The sequence below is a fragment of the Poeciliopsis prolifica genome, unplaced genomic scaffold, assembly GCF_027474105.1.
Source record: "Poeciliopsis prolifica strain line A6 unplaced genomic scaffold, Auburn_PproV2 SCAFFOLD012, whole genome shotgun sequence".
NCBI lineage: Eukaryota > Metazoa > Chordata > Actinopteri > Cyprinodontiformes > Poeciliidae > Poeciliopsis > Poeciliopsis prolifica.
Genome location: NW_026562387.1, coordinates 14,148,422 through 14,167,889, shown reverse-complemented (window position 1 = coordinate 14,167,889; position 19,468 = coordinate 14,148,422). Strand labels below are relative to the sequence as shown.

Here is a 19,468-nt window from a genome sequence, read left to right as displayed (position 1 = left end):
CGCTGATGGTGTTTGACCAAGTTGTGCATACACTGCACATAAAAGCATTTAATGAAGAGCCAGACGGACACATGCTGATGTTAGGCAGGCGGACACATCAGCAGAGACGTATTGATAAATCAAGGCCACACTCCTCCTCATCCAGCCAAGACACGAGTCAGCATGAAGAGCTGGAAGATCAATAGCTGCACAGCTTCAGTCAGTGAGAGGACAACCCAGAGCTGGGCGGATCAATCGGCCTGCTCCAGAGCTAATTGTGTCATTAATTATTGATGGTAACAACTGACAGTTATTGACAAAGCCTGAGACAGCTTACATATACGGCATGGTCATGTTAACAGAGTGATGGGTTTGTGTTTTTATTCTTCTCCACTTTGATTCATTTCCCTTTGTGCTGGAAAGAAAGGTGAAAAAATCTCAGCCTCTCTGGAGCTCTGTTGTGGAAAAAAACTGAATGTTTTATTGCGGTAACAACGGGTTGTTAAGAGAAGCGTAACATAAAGGCAGCAGCTGCAGTTTCACATTGTTTCAATTCCTAATTCATGATTTATGGCACTTTACAACAGCGTTTGAGTAATGCAGTATTGAAAAGTTCAGTTTTTCCAGGTCATTCAGTGTGTAGTTGAAACCAGATGATTACACACTTCTGTTTCTTACCAACTGAGGTTAAATCAGACTAAATGGCTCGTTTCAGGTCAGTCAGAATACCAACATTATTTGTATTTGGGAAATGCCTCAATGAGAGAAAGAATACGTCAGAGATTATTGTACTTTTTGTCAAAATCAGAAGTTTGTCTACATTTTCCTAGCATTTTTAACTATGACTTGTGGGAAACCTTTTGGGTTTCTTTCCACAAACACTATAATTATGAGCCTTTGAAGTGGTCTAGTCAAATAAATTCAACTGAGATGGTTTTTTGTATTAATAGTTAAAATCATCATTTGAAAATACAATTTCTGTTTGCAAAACATTGTTTGATCATTTGTTACATTTAATTGTGATAAAATGAAGGAAAGAGAGTAATTTTTTCCCCACAGCTTCAGATGAGGAATTTATTCTCTAGAAAAAGGAAACTATTTTTGAAAATTGGCAAATATTAAGCATATTTGTGGAGTGTCAAGGCAAATACTCCAGGTGAGTTTTGTGTGAATGTACCTGAGAATGTCATTGAGTGCATGTCATCATAAACTTAAAATACAAAGATCCTCAGTTAAAACGTGGTTTTTATACATGCTTACTTATTTGGTGCAGAAAACTTCTTGAAAATTGATCAATTCACTGTTATTACTGGGGAATGTAAAAAGAAAAATAATAATCCTCTGTGTTCACTAGGGGGCTCCACACATTCAACAACTACTTTCCCCAATTTTCTTCCAACTTTACAATTTGTTTCAAAACTATATTCAACTTTCTCATTACAAGGCAGCAAAAGAAAAACTAAAAACTATTTATCTTTATTTATACAGTGTCATTATTGTCTTAGATTACACAGGTACTTGGTATCTTGATATAAATGTGTATTTTGTGTATTTTTTTATGATTTCTGCCTGCATAATAATACAAAACATATGGACAAATTTACCCAGAAGTAGTTCAACAGACACAAAATTAAACATATTCCATAGCCATCTTTATCTCCAGGCCCAAATCCTGCAGAAAACCTGTAGGATGAGCTGAAGAGAAGAAAGCATACTGAAAATATTTCTGAGGACAGAGTGATTTTGCAACAACGAAAGGTCAAAAGTTTTTGTTTGTGCTCTGAACTTTTGAAGGCGAACACTAAATGTCGCCCATGTGGAAAAAAGGGGCATACGAAGAGGAATTTGAAGAACCTCCGATGTCAAAGGAAACATAAAAAACAACTTATTCCGGTTTTCTTGCATTTATTTTAGGAGGATTTTCATCAGTCCTGGGTTTTCTGAAGCATCAATTACTTTAATATGTATTAATTTGATGAATTTGTATGATAATCAAGGATATACAGTGTGACAAAACAGTCAAACTCACATATCCATATGAGCCTCAACATATGACAGATGAAGAGGGCTCTTGTGTTTACAGTAGAGTATAGGGATATTTTTATAAAGCATAGCATCTTAAATGTGGAAATCTACATATATTTTTAGAAAAGAGATCATGAAAGCTGAAAATTATAGTAATTAAAATGCACTTATTTAAATTTGAACATTTTATTTTAAATTATTGACTGAAATACTTTGTGAAGGACAAAATTAAACAAAAAATTCAGCACCAGATACATCAGCTTCACCAAATCAAATAGCAGAAAAAAGATGATAATAATAATAAAAAAAATACACACTTGGACAGAAACATAATAAAAAATGGCGCTCCAAGATTATTTACATAATTCATGATCAAGAATGACCTGCCCCGGAAAAGCGGTGTGCAGTAACGACTCAGTGTGGCCACTAGATGGCAGACCACTCTTTCCTCATCGTCTGAAGACATTTTACATTGTGCAGATTTATTAAGTCATGTCATGATTTCCTAAATAAATGTGCATGTAATCTGTACTTGTCACCATTGTTGGCGTTTAAATACCTGGGGTTTCAACAATGATTTTCAAATAACTTTATTTCCAATAAAATGCCCTAGATTATGTTAAAGATCATTTTAAAAAACACATTTATAAATATAGTTTAGATTAAACGCATCAAAAGAAATTCTTGGCAAAAATATAAATATTTGAAAGCTTAAGTTTTTAGTTTTTTTTTTCTTTAAATAAAATTTCACAGCAATAATCCCAGTCCTTAAATCTAAAACGAATGGATTTCTTTTCATCTTTCATCCAAAAGCTAATTTTTGAACATGCAAATAGCAGGCTTATGAATTGTAACCAGAACAATCACACTATTGGAGCTGCTATGGTCACTGATAGGGTCACATGACATACTCAACCTACCCTCAGTTTAGTTCAGCATTTGAGTCTTTGAGGCTGGAACGAAGCATAAAGATGCCAACATGTGACCAGTTACAAGGTACGAATGGGTGTAAAACTACCTGGGCAATAATATCTGTACTGTAGGTGTTAGAAAGACGAAATCTGAGGTTAGACTCAAAGTAGCTAAAGTAGCTGCTCTCCTGTGTTGGGTCGTCTATTTGTGTAGCTGCTGTTTACTTTCTCCAACGTTGAGGCCTGACTGTTCATCGCTGCATTGGAACGATCATCCGACAGTACTGAGTTTGTGTTTGAGTGTTTTATTCCCCAGGAAGTGTCTTATTTAAGATACTACGCCAAGCTGCTGTTTTACCTGACTGATAATATATGCAAGAACAACGAGTTAGAATATGTCTTCTTTCTCAGTGAAGATTCATTCACTCTAATCATTTCTCAAGAAGAAGTGGATTGGGCTCATCAAGGGGTGGAATATATTTACTTGAAGGTACAATAATGAAAAAGTGCAAATATTAAAAACAAATTCCTGGGATATAAGCCTTTTAATGAGTCCACAACAACTATCAATGGACAATGATAAGAGTTTCACACAGAGGAGTTCAGACCTCATTTCTTGAGAGATATTAAAAGTTGTAGGACATTTAATACTTTTAAACACTAAAATGCAAGTGCAAACTGAGATAATATCCAGCTGCCTAATCTAGCACCAGGCAAATAGGTTTTGCCTGTTAACTAGGCTGCTCTAAGACGTTGTTTTTATTTTACAAGAAAACCACAAAGCTGCTTAACAACATGCAATTCCTTTTTGAGACACTGAACGCACAAAGTTAATTTGTGGGTATTATCTTTTTAAACAAGGCGTTTTTCCATAAAATGTCGTGTCATTTATTAAAAGCAAAGCGGATCCTCCTTCAGGCAGCAGACAAAGGCACAACAAGTTTGTGTTTTGACTGAAAATTGTGTAAGAAGCTTTTACTGTCAGTTCTCACAGCCATCAGTGCTTAAACAAATTACACAAAGGAACTTGGGAATCTGGTAAAAAGAAAACAAACAAAAAAGCAAAAACAACTCTGTTGTTGGTGACCATAATTGAAACCTGTAGACAAGGCTGGCAATATGACCATGTGTTAAGATTTGTTTTGGTTCCTTTTGTTCTTGTCAAGCAGCTGTTCCCACGTTCAGAAGTGAACTTTATCACCCAAACAAAGGCTTCACATGTTTATGCTGCTCACAAATTATAAACTTTCTGAACAAGAAAACAAGATCAAATGTTTTGATACACCACCAGTGACTTATGGTTATCTGTTCTGATAAATATATTCAAAAAAATATTTATTTTTTTATGCACAAAAAATAAATATCCATAGAAAAGCTGTCTTGTCTCTCTCATCATACATGAAGGTTATGTTTATGAAGTATAAAACAAAATAATGAATTGTAAAATTAATAATAAAATGTTAAATGTAAGGTATAATAATATGAAGGTAAACAAGACTTAATAATAATAATAATAATAATAATAATAATAATAATAATAATAATAATAATAATAATAATTTTGATATTTATGGAAAGAAATGCAGTTTAAATACTACTACGTTATTTAAAAATGGAAATAAAACATTTTTGGGTCTTAATAAACAATAAGAAATAATACAGCTAACATTAAGAATCATAAAAATCTAAAAGATATCATATCTGTAATAGTAATATGACTTTAATATAATACTTATGAAAAATTGCACAAAATATTTACACTACCTTTACTGTCCACTAGGTGTCAGATTTTGACAAACCTTTAATCAGTTTAGATCTGCTCTGTTTATCGTTAGCAGAGAGACTGTAGGCAAAAGGTAACATTATGTTTATGGGACCAAAGTACTGTACAGTGTGAACTATAAACATTATATTTAGGTGCAAACTGCTGACTTAGTCTTTAATTTAGACTAGCCAGCAAGGCTGCGTTTACTCTGCTTTTGTTGAATTGCTTGCATAAAGAGAAAAATGTGGGTGTATGTATTCTCCCGGAATAGAGTTGTTTCTGTGTGGTGACTCCTGTCTGCCTCTGCCTCTCTCTCTCTCTCTCTCTCTCTCTCTCTTTCTCTCTCTCTCGTGCGTCTGATGTCACCGTGCTGCCACACGCACCTGCGGGTTTGGCAGCAGCGGGATCCAGCCTTCTGGGAGGGTCGTGACTGCCCAGCGGAGGCGCGGCCAAGAGCGCAGCCAAACAATTTATTTAACCACCCTTGGATTATCGCTTCGTCAAACCGGGAGGCTATTCCTCCACCGAAACACCTGGCGGTACCCCACCCCCGTTTCCTCCTCCTCCAATCAACACCCCCTGTCTGTTCGAAGATGGTTTTCAAGGAAGATGCGCCGCTCTGAAATTCCCATTGACCTTCGGATCTTCTCAGCGGCGGCGCCAGCACCGAGCGACGCGCTGCTGCCGCTATCTCCTCCTAACACTCCCTGCTCTCTCTGACCGCCTCACTATCGTTGGATCCCTTGATTTTTTTTATTCCTCCTAAACAAACAAGACTGAGGCAGATGCTCCTCGCTCTGTCATCCCGGCGGCTTGTACTATGGTGGAGTTCCCATCTCTCAGTCCTTACTGGCCTCTCCTCCGCTTCCTGGTGCCTCTGGCTATCACCAATGTTGCCATCGACCTCGGGGAACAGGTAACGCTCCTCTTCTTCAAACACCGCTACAGAAAGCAGCACCCTCCATCCACCATTTCCTCCTCGCTAACAGTTGTTTGTTTCGCGTTAACATCATTTAAAACCAGTGGAACCTCTTCTAAATCTGACGCCGATCGTTCCATACATTTTTATTCGCACGACTGCAGCTATTTTAGCCTGCAGGCTGGTTATTCAACTAAAAGTAAAAAAAAAAAAAAAAAAAGGAGGCCTTTTTACGTCGCTACTGCTGCCATGAAACCCTGTGATTTATTATTTTTCTCACTTGTACTTGACATTATCCTCCTTCTAATTTGTTTATGTATCTTGAGTCAGCTGCATTTGTGGTTTTCAGAGCACAGATTAGTCCTGTAATTGTCATGTTTTCTGGTTTGGATATTTCCTGCCTCAGATGGGTTTATCTGATGGCATAAAACACACACTGAGGCTTGGAGATGTCAGGATTATGCTTATGTAATGGTTCTGTAGGATGGTATAAATAGCACACACACACACACACCAGGAAAGTGGAAATGGGGGGCAGCTGTTGTCACTGCTATCCTGAAGTTAAAGGGTGTTCTTAAAGTAGCTATAGGTACCATTTACTCAATTTTTAAAAAGTAAAATCCCACAGTAATAATTCCAGGTGCTTGAATAGGAAGCAACAGGATTGCTCATGTTTTCTGAAAGACTTTTACCTCTTTCTTAACGTGGTTTAGAAGTACCAGGATTATAAATTGTAGTTGGAACAATCAAGCCTTTAGAGCTCTGAAGGTAACGTAGCTTAGTGAACCCACTCTCGGTTTGGGTCTTTGTCACTGGATCCAAACATGTCACAACGGTTCCAGATAACCAGTGGTTTGCAGGACTGTTAGGAGAAGTTGCCTTCTGTTCAGAGATAATGTTAGACAAAGTCATGCCACTGCTCTGAGCTTATCTCCTCTTCAATGTTTCCACATATTTGTCATCTTACAGCTACAAGCCTTGATGTGCTTTGTTGGGATTTTGCGTGACAGCTCATATTTGTGAAGCAGATGATGCAGCATGATGGTGCCATTGCCATGTTTTACGGCAGGAGTTTGCTACCTGAGTCTCCAGAGCTGCGAGTCGCTCATTGGACCATTTACAATAGTTCTTAATAACTTAGGCTAAAATCAACTAATTGTTTTAAATAATTAGTTATTATTATTTAAATAATCATCTGAAACAAGTTTTCAGTGTTTCATTTGAACAAAAGGGACCAGTAGTGTTTTTTTTTTTACATAATTTTCTGCACATTGAATTATCCCATTCGAAAAATATATCCATCTTCTTTGCTTTTTTTTTATTTTTATACTTAAAAATAGAAATTAAGTGTTTACCACTGCAATGTATGGTTTCTTTCTGTTGTTTCAAGTTTTTCATCTTATAAAGCACTTTGAATGATCTGGTTGCCAAAATGTCTACAAATTTAGTAAATATTTATCAAAAACTTTAAAGTTGTTTGGTTATAAACAGCTTAGTGGTTGCTGGACTGAAAGCAAAAATGGCTACTTGGATTGCAAAGTTTGCAAATCTCTGCTTTAGAGTGTCGGCTTTCAAATTAACATTTGAAAATCCATGAAGCACATTTGTATTCAGGCCTCAGTCAACATATTCTGGAACCTGCTTTGCTTCATTTTTGAAGGTTTGTCTTTGCAGATGTTTTTCATTTTTGCCTTTTATGTCTTTGGATGCCTGGAGAGCAGCAGTTTTCTCATTTTGTCACAGACTCCTAGTTGGACTTGGGTCGTTTTATCTCCAACTCTTCAAGAGTTAAAATCCTGCAACCTTTTGATGCATTTCTGCACCAACACACCTGAATCAAATGAATGACACGTTAGCAGACCTTTGTACAACTAGATGCTGTGCTGAAGGGGTAATTCAGTGATTTCTTTCAGCTGTGTTATTTCAGAGGTGTAATTATGATGCATTTTATTTTAACTTGGAAATGGAAAATTCCAACTTCTCAGTCAAAAATTCTGAGGAACTCCGGCTACCTTCACTGCTAACGACTTGTAAGGCTGACTTTGCTTTTCAATATGGCCTCAACAGTAGAAAAACTAGGTGAGATCATGTTTGTTTTACAGGCTGTGTGTGTTAGTGACATTTAAATGTCACATGACTTCTGCTATTCTAAATTGAACAAACTAAAAGTGGTGTTTTTGTATGGAATAAAGCTTAAGATGACTTCTTTAAGAGGTACTGAAGACAATGTTTATGGGCGCCACCATATTGAAATTCTGACTTTTTAATAAGGACACTGACCTCAAAACTCAACTTCAAATCCCAGTTACCACTTTACAGAAAACTGGAACACAAAATTAAAACATATTGCCTTTTTATTTAAGCTCTTGTCTGCTTAGGTTTATTTTCCTGCTGGAAGATGAACCTCCACTCCTTATGTCTGTTGCAGTCTTAAACAGCATTTCTCACAGGATTCACTTGTGTTTATCTCCTCCATTGTTATATCAACTCCAACCAGCTTCCCTGGCCCTACTAAAGATAATGATGATGATGGTTTTGGGGATGATGTGTTCAGAATGATCTGCAGTGTTATTTTCTGAAAATCCAAGAACTTCAACTTTGATCTCATTGAACAAAACATCTTCTCTCCATGCCAAATAAAACATTTTTCTAACATAAAGGCCAGATTTATGAGCACGACTAAAGGTTGTCCTGGTAAAAGAATACTCCACCCTATAGCTGTTGATCTTTGCAGCTCCTCCAGCCTGTGGGGCCTTCATAAAACAGCTTTATCAGATAAAGTGAACTCTATAAACTAATTCAATTTCTTCTTTGTCAATTGCTTTCACTGGATTGTATATCATATTAAAACCATCTTTCTGCTTCTTTGCTCTTCACAATTAACTTAAAATGCATTTAAACCAGTATTCGCTACTGTTAAAAAGTTCAGGGTGTGATTACTTTAAGATGCCTTTATCTGAACTTATCTCTGGGCTTCATCTCCTCTGTCCCATCCAGGCTCTCAACAGGGGCATAGCCACAGTCAAGGAGGACACGGTGGAGATGCTGGCCAGCTATGGCTTGGCCTACTCCCTCATGAAGTTCTTCACTGGTCCCATGAGTGACTTCAAGAATGTGGGCTTGGTGTTTGTGAACAGCAGGCGCGACCGGAGGAAGGCTGTGTTGTGTATGCTGACGGCCGGAGTCATCGCCTTCGTCCTCCACATCTTGATAGGTGTGTGTTTAAGGGTTGGGATGATGACACCCTGCATTTAACCGTGTCCTGTAGATATTTTTTTTTGGGTGGATTTAGAAGTTTTTGGTGACAGCTTTATTTCTCTTGGGAGAATTTACAATCAGATTTTTATTTTTCAAAATGGTCAAAAGATCTCTGATCTATTGTCTCCTTCTTTTTTTTCCCTTTAGCATATACAGATTTAGGATACTACATTATCAATAAGCTCCACCAAGTGGATGAATCTGTTGGGGGAAAGACGAGAAAGGCGTTCTTGTACCTAGCTGCATTTCCTTTGCTGGACGCAATGGTGAGTGTTTGGAAAAGTGGGATTAATCCACATGTGGTATCATGTGTTTGAACGCACATGACCTAGAAAGGTTTTAATCCTTTAGTTCTGTTCATTTCTGGTCCCTTCAAATGAAAATAGAAAATGAAAGTTTTAAAAATGTAAAATAATCCTGTTTTTAATTTTTCTTCCAGGCATGGATTCATGCAGGCATCCTCCTCAAGCACAAGTACAGTGTCATTGTGGGTTCTGCCTCCATCTCTGATGTCGTGGCTCAGGTAACGAGATACTTTAGTTTTTTATTCAACGAGAAAAAATGCTTCTTTTCAGAGTTTCTACATATGAATAAATTTGGGACTTTATTCAAGTTCTCCCCAAATCTGGAAAAGGAGGAAAAGAAAATGAATGTTTGATAAATATTAAAATTCTAGGCTTTATTTCTTGTTTTGTTGTTTTGATCATCCATCCATCCACATGTAAAACTCGAGGCCCGGGAGCCAAATCTTGGTCAGCATGAGTTTTTATGTGGCCAAACTTTTTGTTACAAAATTTGGCAAGGAAACGATTTTGCTCATTTGCTGTATTAAAATAAATCCATCTAGTTTTAAATTATTTTGAGGTCGATCAAAGAAATTTATTCTTATTTATAAATCAAGGATTTGATTCACTGTCTTTCAAAATACTTGCTATATTCATCTGAGTTCAATAAATTAAACAAAAGCAGATTTAAGTGCAGAAAACTTAACTTTTATACATTCTGTTTATATCTATTTGGTTGTAAAAAGACATACTTTGTATTGAGTATCTTATAAAAAGTGTGACTTTCTGACATTTGAACTATAACAATCTGCAAATGTTGCAATCCAAAATGTTTTATAATATTAATATTGGACATTAAAAGCTCTGAGTAATTTTGACATGAATAATGTGGTGTTCCTTGCAGATTGTGTTCGTGGCCATTTTCCTGCACAGTAACCTGGAATGCGTGGAGCCCATTCTCATCCCGATCCTCTCCCTGTACATGGGTGCCTTGGTCCGCTTCAGCATCGTCGGTATCGGCTACTACTGCAACATCCATGACAACATTCCAGACTCCAGCGGGCTCGACGTTGGGGTAAATTCTGTCCCTTTGGAAAGAGGAGTTTTTACACGATGTGAAGAATCAAAATAAACAAATTGCTTATTTGTTTCTGCAGGGTGACGCAACAATCAAAAAGATGCTCAGCTTCTGGTGGCCACTGGCGCTCATCTTGGCCACGCAGCGCATCAGCCGACCTATCGTCAACTTGTTTGTGTCTCGAGATCTCAAGGGGTCCGCTGACGCCACAGAGGTGCGTGCATAGACTAGACATCATGCCGGCACCTCATTATCTATGCACATTTAAGATGCTTTTCTAAGCAAAGCTGCTCAATACCTCCTCAATACCTCTTCGGCTGTGTTTGGATGTCTGCACATCTGTACAAAGTCTTAAATTTCTGTGTCTAAAATTAAGGCATTAAAATGTATTGCATTTATCTTAAAAATATAAATGGCCCTAAATATGTTAATCACAGGTCTGAAATTTTGTCGTGGCAGAACTGTTTCATAATGTTTTTTGTTTTTTTCCGTGTGGAACTTTTCTGTCATGTAAAAGTTTGAGTTGCTTTCATACCTCTTCTTTGTTCTGTGACTTGAGGTTTTTGTGGCTACCGCTAACTAGCTCCTAATGTACCCTTGCTAGCTAGTTCAATAGCTTTTTGTTTCTATTACGGGTACAAAGCCAGGTTCTCAGTTTTTGCTATGCTTGATTGTAACATCTCAAGTTCCTCCAACTGTCCCATATATTTATTTATTCTTTTCAATCTTAAAATTCATTCAAAGTGGCATTAAAAAGGTCTTAAGTTTGACTTGCTGAAACCTGCACATACCCTGGATTTCCCCAATTGAAAAGCCAGACTTCCTCTGGAGTGTTCTGCCTCATAAAGGCCAGCGCAGCTACTAGAGACAATAAAAAAAAAAAAAAGCTGTTTACCAAAATGAACTGACTGGAAATAAGTGACAGTGCAGACTGCCAGTGGTTTGTTTGAGTGATTCACCATGCAAATGTTGAACTCATGGCATGATTACACAGCTCGAGAACATTCCTGCATGGCTTTGCTGTTCCTGCCTATTGTCGCTGGCGACACAACGGTGAGCTTCAAGGCGGCTGTCCAGAGATGAATCTCTAAAAAAACTTCTGGGAAAGTGAGAGGCGCCATGTGCGGCTCCCACGCTGGCTGTTGTTAGGTTGCCGAGATGGATTTAGCCGCGTGATATTTTTAGATTTAAAGTGACGGCGAGCGGGTGACTTCTACCTGTCCTGTGTTTGTTATTGCAGGCCGTGGCGGTGCTCACAGCCACATACCCAGTGGGTCACATGCCCTACGGCTGGCTGACGGAGCTCAGAGCTGTGTACCCGGCCTTTGACAAGGTAAAACAGACCCTGCAGTGTTTACAGTTTTATATATTGTAGATGTAGTGTACTGCATGATGACAATTTTACCTTTTTCACAACAGAACAATCCCAGCAACAAGATGAATGCTGGCAGCCCGGTTAACAAATCTCACATTAAGAAGTTTACCTTCTGCTGTCTGGCCCTGTCGCTCACGGTAAGCACAAAAATGTTCACACCCCATAAGAGTTTTCCCCACTTTGTCACATTGCAAACACAAATCTGAATGTGTTTTGTGCTAATTGCGACATACTCTGGGGAAAACCCTATATCCTTCTCCTTGCACTTCTCAATTAGGAAGTGTTTTGTCAGTTTGTTAAATAATATGCTAATTTGCATCAGAGTGAAGGTTTCTGGCTGTAAAATATCAAATTTCCTTCATAGTATGAATGCATGCAGCACTGCACTGTTTTAGCATTTTTTTCGGGGGGTTTTTCCAAATATTTTTGGCAACTGAGATGGACTTGAATTAGACTGACCAAAAACAGGAAGTGGGTTGAGAACATTTGGAATTATGGGAAAAAGAGAGGAAACTGAACAAAATGCAGTTTATTTATATGTCGAGCAATAAAAGCCTAATGTGAAACAGATTTTATGAAATTAATAAAACAACATAATTTATTCGGAGGATGATGTCATGTTTACATCATCCAAGATTTTCAGTGTTCAGATGTTTTCTTGTGTGAACAGTTTGCACCATGTCATGTGTTGTGAAAGTGCAACTGCAAATTAATGTGTATTGAATGAATATTTCAGTACAATAAAACCACAAAACTACTAAAAGCAACTAGAAACCTGCAGGTCACACATAAATGAGCACGTAAGCATGTTTTTGCTGCGTATGTTGAAATCCTTTAGCTTTGAAAAATTTTTATGATTTGACAACTTACTGAACTGGAGCATGTAGCCTCACAGTTGCAGAATTTTTCTTTTACAAGTTAAGGGTTTGTAGAAACTCTGAACTTGAATACTTCATTGGCTTGAGGGGTTGTTTTTGTGTAGAGGTGACAATCTAACGCGTGAAACTGTTTGCTCATAAAAGAGCATCGCTATAGTTGTTTTTGTGATTTGACTGCCAGTTTTTCATCTGAGGACTCGTACAACCAGCCAGGTGTTATCCTGAAATGTGCTGGAATTTCTTTATTCAAGCTGCTTGTAGTCGACTCAGTAAAAAATAAATTCATGCTAAGTAAATTATGAAAATCTTTAGACCTTACAGCTACATATTAATGCTCAGATATGGAGTCTTCATGAAAATGGTCTTGGTGTTGGATTGCAGTGATGCGGGCATCTACATTAGGGTGTTTTTTTTTCTGAAGAGTTTAGCATCAATCCCACCTCAGTTCTCAGCTGTGCAGTTGTGCTTTTGCAGTTATTCAAGTCACTTCTCTGCTCAAGTAAGGAAAAACAGGAAATCTGGGGTAATGTTTTGGTCTATAAAAAAACAAAGGGGAGGAGATTGTCACACCACATGTAGAATGCCAAAGTTGTCAACAAGAACATGAGGGTGTGTGCGGAGATCAACATAATCGTAACGTGTCAAGACCTGCTGTGATTGTGAACTTGTAAAGCAGTTGGAGAAAAAACTGCAGCGGAGCCGTAGTGTGTGTGACGGAGATCAACGTGTAACGTATAATTCAACCTTATGAGAACAAGCTTATCGTTTAGAATGTCTCAGCTTGTTGAGGAGACGCCGCAGTTGAGTCAGAGCAGAAGAAGGTTTTGCCCGAGGCCTTTCAGATTACTCTCATGTGACCGTGTCCAAGTAAAGTAATGACAGATGGTGAAGTAAACCAAAACTACTAATTAGCAAGTAATCCATTCCCACGTTTTGGCTCGGGAGATCGTCCAATCTTTCTGGAATCCTCAACTTTTCAGCTTTGTTTTTTCATTTTTCTGGTTTACCTTCTACCTGCAGCTCAAAGTGAGAATTAGCATCAGCTGAGAAATTGGAAAAACAAGTGATCGGTCTAGTTTCTTCAGCTGGGACTAGTCTGGAAACCAGAGCATTGGGTTTTAAACCCTTCATCAAGCAACTAAAGCTCTTGAAACACCTGAAGTCCTCAACGATTTACATCAGTAGATGTAAATCGATTTACATCAGTAGATTGCACAGACTTCTTATACTGAGAGATATAGTTTAAACACTTCAGTTAGGTTTGTAGCAAATGAAAACTCAAATTCCATTTTCTCTGAAGACTTTAAATTACATGTTTATAAAACATTATGAATTCAGACTTTTGTCACAAAATGCCAGAGATCTTCTACAATTGAGATAAATGTCAGAGATTCTCATCTACTTGTTTTACCAAAGTTCAAGTTGTAGCTCTCATAAGATTATCACTTAAACCAAATGTCTGATGTTATGTCAGAGAATATCTTTGTTTTAAAATTGTAGTTTCTTCCTTTAATCACAGAACAGTGTCCTTTTTTTCCCTTGCAGATTGAAAGTTTTTCAAAAACCTGTCAATATTCTACGTTTTTTTCTTAAGTGTGACATCAATCTAGACATTTCTGGGGGATTTTTGACAGAAAATACTTATTTATGGTATCTGTGGAGTTGGGAGACCCTGGCTGTTCGTAAAGCGTCCAGAGCTTCCTGAATGTCTTAGAGCCTGAGGCTGATCTTCACGCTACAATAAATTGTTTGTTGAGGTTCATGCAAAATGAACCTCAACAAAATGTTGAATTTATATACTGTACAGCACATGCACTGACTTTAATGATGTCGACATTTCTCAGTTCTCAGCTTACGATGATTTTAGTTATTGCTTAATCTGTCAATTATTCTGACGATTAAAAGGATGATTTTATTTACTCTTTAGGCTTCCTTAAACGATTTTAGAAATGCATTTAGATGTGAAAATAAACAATGAAATGTCCTTTTAAAAAAAGAAAAGAAAAATGCTATTGCCTAAAATACAATAACTTAGTATTCCTCTAGAATACGCTTGATAATTTTTTGCTGCATCTGCAGATAAAAGCAATACTCCTAACTCAGTCCTTTCTGCTTGGCTTCACATCAATATAGTGTAGTGCCATCAATTTATATTTTGGATCAATTAACGGGATAGTAAAGATTTTTATTGTTGTTCAGAATTTGAACCAAGTGAAACTAACTTTTGGGCTATTACAAGGGATTTTATTTATTTTATTTTTTTTTTATGAAAAATGTTTATTTTTTTTTATAGTTTGGCCTTAATTACTGCTTTATTTCAGCAAATGGCCTTTTTTTGAAGAGTTTGTATAATCCAGTTAATTAATTGATTACTAAGTTAGCTGGGAATTATTAGATTTATCATGATTAGTCTGATTAATCATTTGAGCCTTGTTTGTTTGTGAAAAGCTTTTGAAAGTGCAGCGGTTTAAAAAGCTTTGCTCTTTGGATCATCTCGAGCCGCTCGCCGTTTTCCATGACTGACTGAATCCACCAGCTATCTGCTGCTGCTCAAAGTTGCAACACTTGACGAGTCATCAGGAAGAGCTTCTGAAGCTGCACTATGATGCATCTGTGTCAGACAAATGCTCTACTTCCCTGTCTTAGTGGAGAGGATAGCGATCGACCGTTTTTTGAATCCATCTGATGGTTTCCAAAACGGGGATGTTTTATTCATGATCAGATGGTTTCCTCCTCGGATGTCCTGATCATGGTGCTTTGAGGTGTGATGCTAATACGACTCGTGCTTCCGCAGCTCCTTTGTTTTGCCAGAGCTTCAAAGGCCTGAAACATTCAGCTGCAGTAAAATCACTAAAGCAGGTCCTGAAGAATAATTGATCCGTTTGTTCCAACGCCCAGCTTTGCTTCGTGCTGTTCTGGACCCCACATGTGTCCGAGAAGATCCTGGTGGACATCATCGGAGTGGAGTACACCTTTGCCACGCTCTGCGTGGCGCCGCTTCGGATCTTCTCCTTCTTCCCAATGCCAGGTGAGGTCACAGGTCATGGCTCAGAGGGCAGGGCTCTGACTGGCCTTGAAATCTGCCTAGATAAATTAACTTGTATCCTAAATCACTGTAACAAACAAATCTACTGCTAAACAAATCCATGTGTTTTGTTTGATGAAATATAGTTTTGTTATTCCACTGCTCAATATAATCTAAGACTGCAGTGCATTTAAAGATCGTGGTGTTGGCGTTTCTCCCTTCTACAGTTTGTGTCCCTGGCCCCCATTAGACACGGCCCTGTGAGATGGGATGTTTCCCTGACCCCCTCCTTCCTCTGTGTGTTTGCAGTGACCGTTCGGGCTCATCTGACAGGATGGCTCATGACCCTGAAAAAGACCTTCGTCCTGGCTCCCAGCTCCGTTCTGCGTATCGTCGTCCTGATCATCAGCCTGGTCGTGTTGCCTTACATGGGGTAAGTGAACACCGCAGAGTTGACATGTAGCACGGCGTTTAGTGCAGCTGCTGAAAAAGAAGAACTCACCTTGTGGAAACGCGATAAAGATTAAATTAATCCCCTGCTGCAGGGTCCACGGGGCCACACTCGGCGTCGGGTCCCTCTTAGCCGGTTTCGTCGGTGAGTCGGCAATGGTCGCCATAGCAGCCGGCTATGTTTATAGACAACAGGTGAGATCACTGCAAACACGTTTTGAGCTTTTTTTTCCACCCCTGTATCTAGAACAAAGAGTTTCCTGCTGTCTTTAATTATAAGTGAGGCGTTCAGGTCGCATGGGAATGTTGACGTTTGTTTTTAGTGATGGCACACAAAGAGGAAAAGTCTGACAGGAAAGCTGGGAGATGTTTATTCTTGGCACTGATGGGATGTTCAAACAGTGGAAAGGATGGTAACCCGACAACATTGTTCAAAGTCTCTGCAAAACAGAAACACAAGCTTCTCTTTTTCTGAAATTAACACATTACTTCTAAAAAAAAGTTTTAACTCATAAAAGTATATAATGCATAAAAAAACAGATCACAATTAAAACATGCAATAAAAAAACAAAATAAATGAGGTTAATATTTTTATTGAATGTCAATTTAATTTTCTAAACATCAGGGATTTTTTTTGTTTTTTTTAAATATTTCATTCATTAACATAGTTGTTTGTACCAGGAAAAAATACAAAACAACCTTCTAACAAAATTAGCAGTAGTAATATTGTATTCCCTGAAGAAATTCAATGCTTAGCATGTATGGTACATTCACTGAAAAGCTGAAAACTGGATGATTTTTCTGTGTATTCAAAGTTATTGTCAGAATTAAGCTGTGATGCTTCTGTTACCACCGATCGTCTTTCTGATGTTTCTACAACCTGACTGGATTTTTACATCCAGAAAAAATGGCTAGAAGGGACTGTCTGATGGTTAAGAGTGAAAGAGATCACACAATGGTTGCAGAATAAACACACAAAACATACAAAGGCTGCTGTTTGTGGATACGCAACAATAAACATAGTAAATGGCAGAAACATCCAGAAGGTCATTGCTAATGCAACTCGCCTTTATAGTGGACAAATTAACACAATAAGCAGCTTGAATGTTATCAGAAAGCACAAAAATGACCTGGTCTGAAAAGAATATCGACGTTTTTGATCTGGAATGACTCCAGCGTACTGTGGAAATGTTTATGTCCTAAACCAGGTGGACCACATTTCTGCAGGCGTAGCCCAGAACACCAGAGGCTGCCAGTCCTGACTGGTGATGCTCATCTGCATTGTTTTTGCTTTTGATCTCCTTTTAAATTTGCAAAAGCAAAAAACAAAAAAAAGATTGATGTGAGACCTGTTCTGCGCTTTATACATTTATGATCAAATTCCGTCCCTTATGGGTTAATGGCAATGTTCATAGCACATAAAAAATAGCATATAATTATTATTCCTTGAACATAACCTGGATAATTATGGTTCCTGTTGTTATTGTTCCTTTTGTACTAATCTAACCGGTTGCTGGATCTTGGGGCAGGGTGTTTTTTTTTAAAACAAGAAAAATGCAAGAATCCTCCAGTAACACTTAAATCACCTTTAAGTTGACCATACACTTTTATCTAAACATAATAAATCATTTCACTGCATTGAATCGTTTCAACAACTGCAGCTCTATCCATTAAAATGTTTTTCATATTTTACAAAAAAAAATTGTTTCTGTTTTTAAACCTGACTTTTCGAAGGAGAAAAACCCTCAACAATTCAATATTTTCTAAAAATAAACTGCACTGATTTTTAGGCCTTGTTATTTTTGGAGGAATGGTACTCAAAAGCAAAAACCGACAGTCTTTACCCAAAACGGTACACTTATAAGTGTAATAAAAATCCAATAATGATATTGATAACCTAATGAAAAAACAAGCAGGATCTTCCATTTTGAGCCAGTAAGGTGCCTCAATGATTAACAAAAGTCACTGAAACATCAGATTTTTAAAAAGTTTTCAGCATTAATCTACTCGGTGTGTCAAATTTTTCCACATGTTTCAGTTTAATAAAGGAAGTTAAATTGATTCACGGCATCTTTAGAGTCGATATTCCGCTGTAACATGTATTGTTAGCTTCTCTAATCCACCGCATTTGCTTTTACTTCACTCATTTAAATCTGTCTGGCCGTGTGGTTAGAAAGCCAGGGTATCTTTGCAAATTCTTCTATTTTGCAAAGATTTACAGTTAGTGGAGGTTCTGCAGGGTTCAGTTTATTGTATCATCACGTAGGAGCATATTTATTTAACTGCTGCATTTTGACACTTATCAGCAGTATCTGCTGTGCAGCTGCAATCTTTTGTTCTCACTTTCTTTGTTGACGCCAGAAAGCATGTTTCTCATTCCTGTTCCCAGAGAAACAGCGAGATGTCCAACGAGCTGGTTGTGGAGGGAGGCGATTCCCCCACCCAGATGGACGCCATCGAGGAGCTCCAGGTGGAAGAGGAGGCGGAGCAGGAGTGAGCGTCCAAAGCACAGGAGGACAACCTCGATGAGGAAGGTCTGCAGAGGACGAGGTGGCTCGGACTGGGGAAAACGTCCTCGTCGTGTCGACCTGCACACTATTGAAACGCACACTGTAAAGAAAGCCATGCACCTCCAACCCATCGGTGTAAATACTGTCCCTGGTTAGCCCTGTCCCTTTAGCTGGGTGTTTCCATATGTTTTCACTGGTTAGAGGGAAACCGACACTGGAGAACCTTCTCCTCAGCAGCAGGAAGGATGAGCCGAGTGTGGAGTTGCCAAAAAAAAAAAAAAACTAGAGCTCAACATTTGGTTACTTTATCAGTTTAGATCTTGTTGGATTCAAATGCAGACACAATGTGGAAATTGTTGGGTTGTGCAATTGTGTTTTACATACTACGGTGTACAGATTATTGTTTATATTGGATTGTGTATATTTAATTGCTGCAAGGGGTCAGGAATCCCTCATCAAACCACTGCGTGTTCAAGAATAGCTCTGTTTCCCTTTCAGTTCAATCTGGGAGTTGGACCCACTTTGTTTTGCCAAACCTTTTTCCTGCTAGTATTCAGACTCGTGCTGTACATACTGTATAGGCATTCTTATTTACAAATAAATTGCTTTATTATTATTAACCTTTTCTGTTTTCTGGAATTATTGAAAACTCATAAATTTTAAACATGATTGAAGTCAGGACTTTCCTGCTTTATTCATTCCTAACTCGGGTGTGATGCGTGTTTGGACCTGATCGTGTCCAAGTTTCAAATTTGTCAACTTCAGATTGACGATGATGGACTGAGATGGTTTGGACAAAAATGTTTGAAGAAACATGAACCAAAGTTTAAAAGTCACTTATTTTGCATCCTTAGACAGGTTGGGATATGTGTGGGTTATGCAAAATATGTTCACATTTTTTATGTCTGTAAAGCTTAAAAAGCATCAGTAGAGCCTGCTGCTCAACCAACAAGAATACAGTTTTTTTTTTTAATCTACTGGCCTTTTATTTGAAACAGAATTGACAAAGTG

General features: G+C 38.0%; 1 protein-coding gene across 1 annotated transcript; it reads left to right on the top strand.

Moving 5' to 3' along the window:
• Nucleotides 1–5,086: 5,086 nt before the first annotated feature.
• ankha (ANKH inorganic pyrophosphate transport regulator a) lies at nt 5,087–19,077 on the top strand. Its single transcript, XM_055037790.1, has 12 exons — nt 5,087–5,596; nt 8,597–8,813; nt 9,005–9,123; nt 9,297–9,380; nt 10,046–10,216; nt 10,299–10,433; nt 11,460–11,552; nt 11,639–11,731; nt 15,371–15,500; nt 15,807–15,930; nt 16,043–16,142; nt 18,337–19,077. The coding sequence occupies exons 1-12, from the start codon at nt 5,501–5,503 to the stop codon at nt 18,442–18,444; spliced, it is 1,470 nt and encodes a 489-aa protein (XP_054893765.1). The 5' UTR covers nt 5,087–5,500; the 3' UTR covers nt 18,445–19,077.
• The last annotated feature ends 391 nt before the right edge of the window (nt 19,078–19,468 follow it).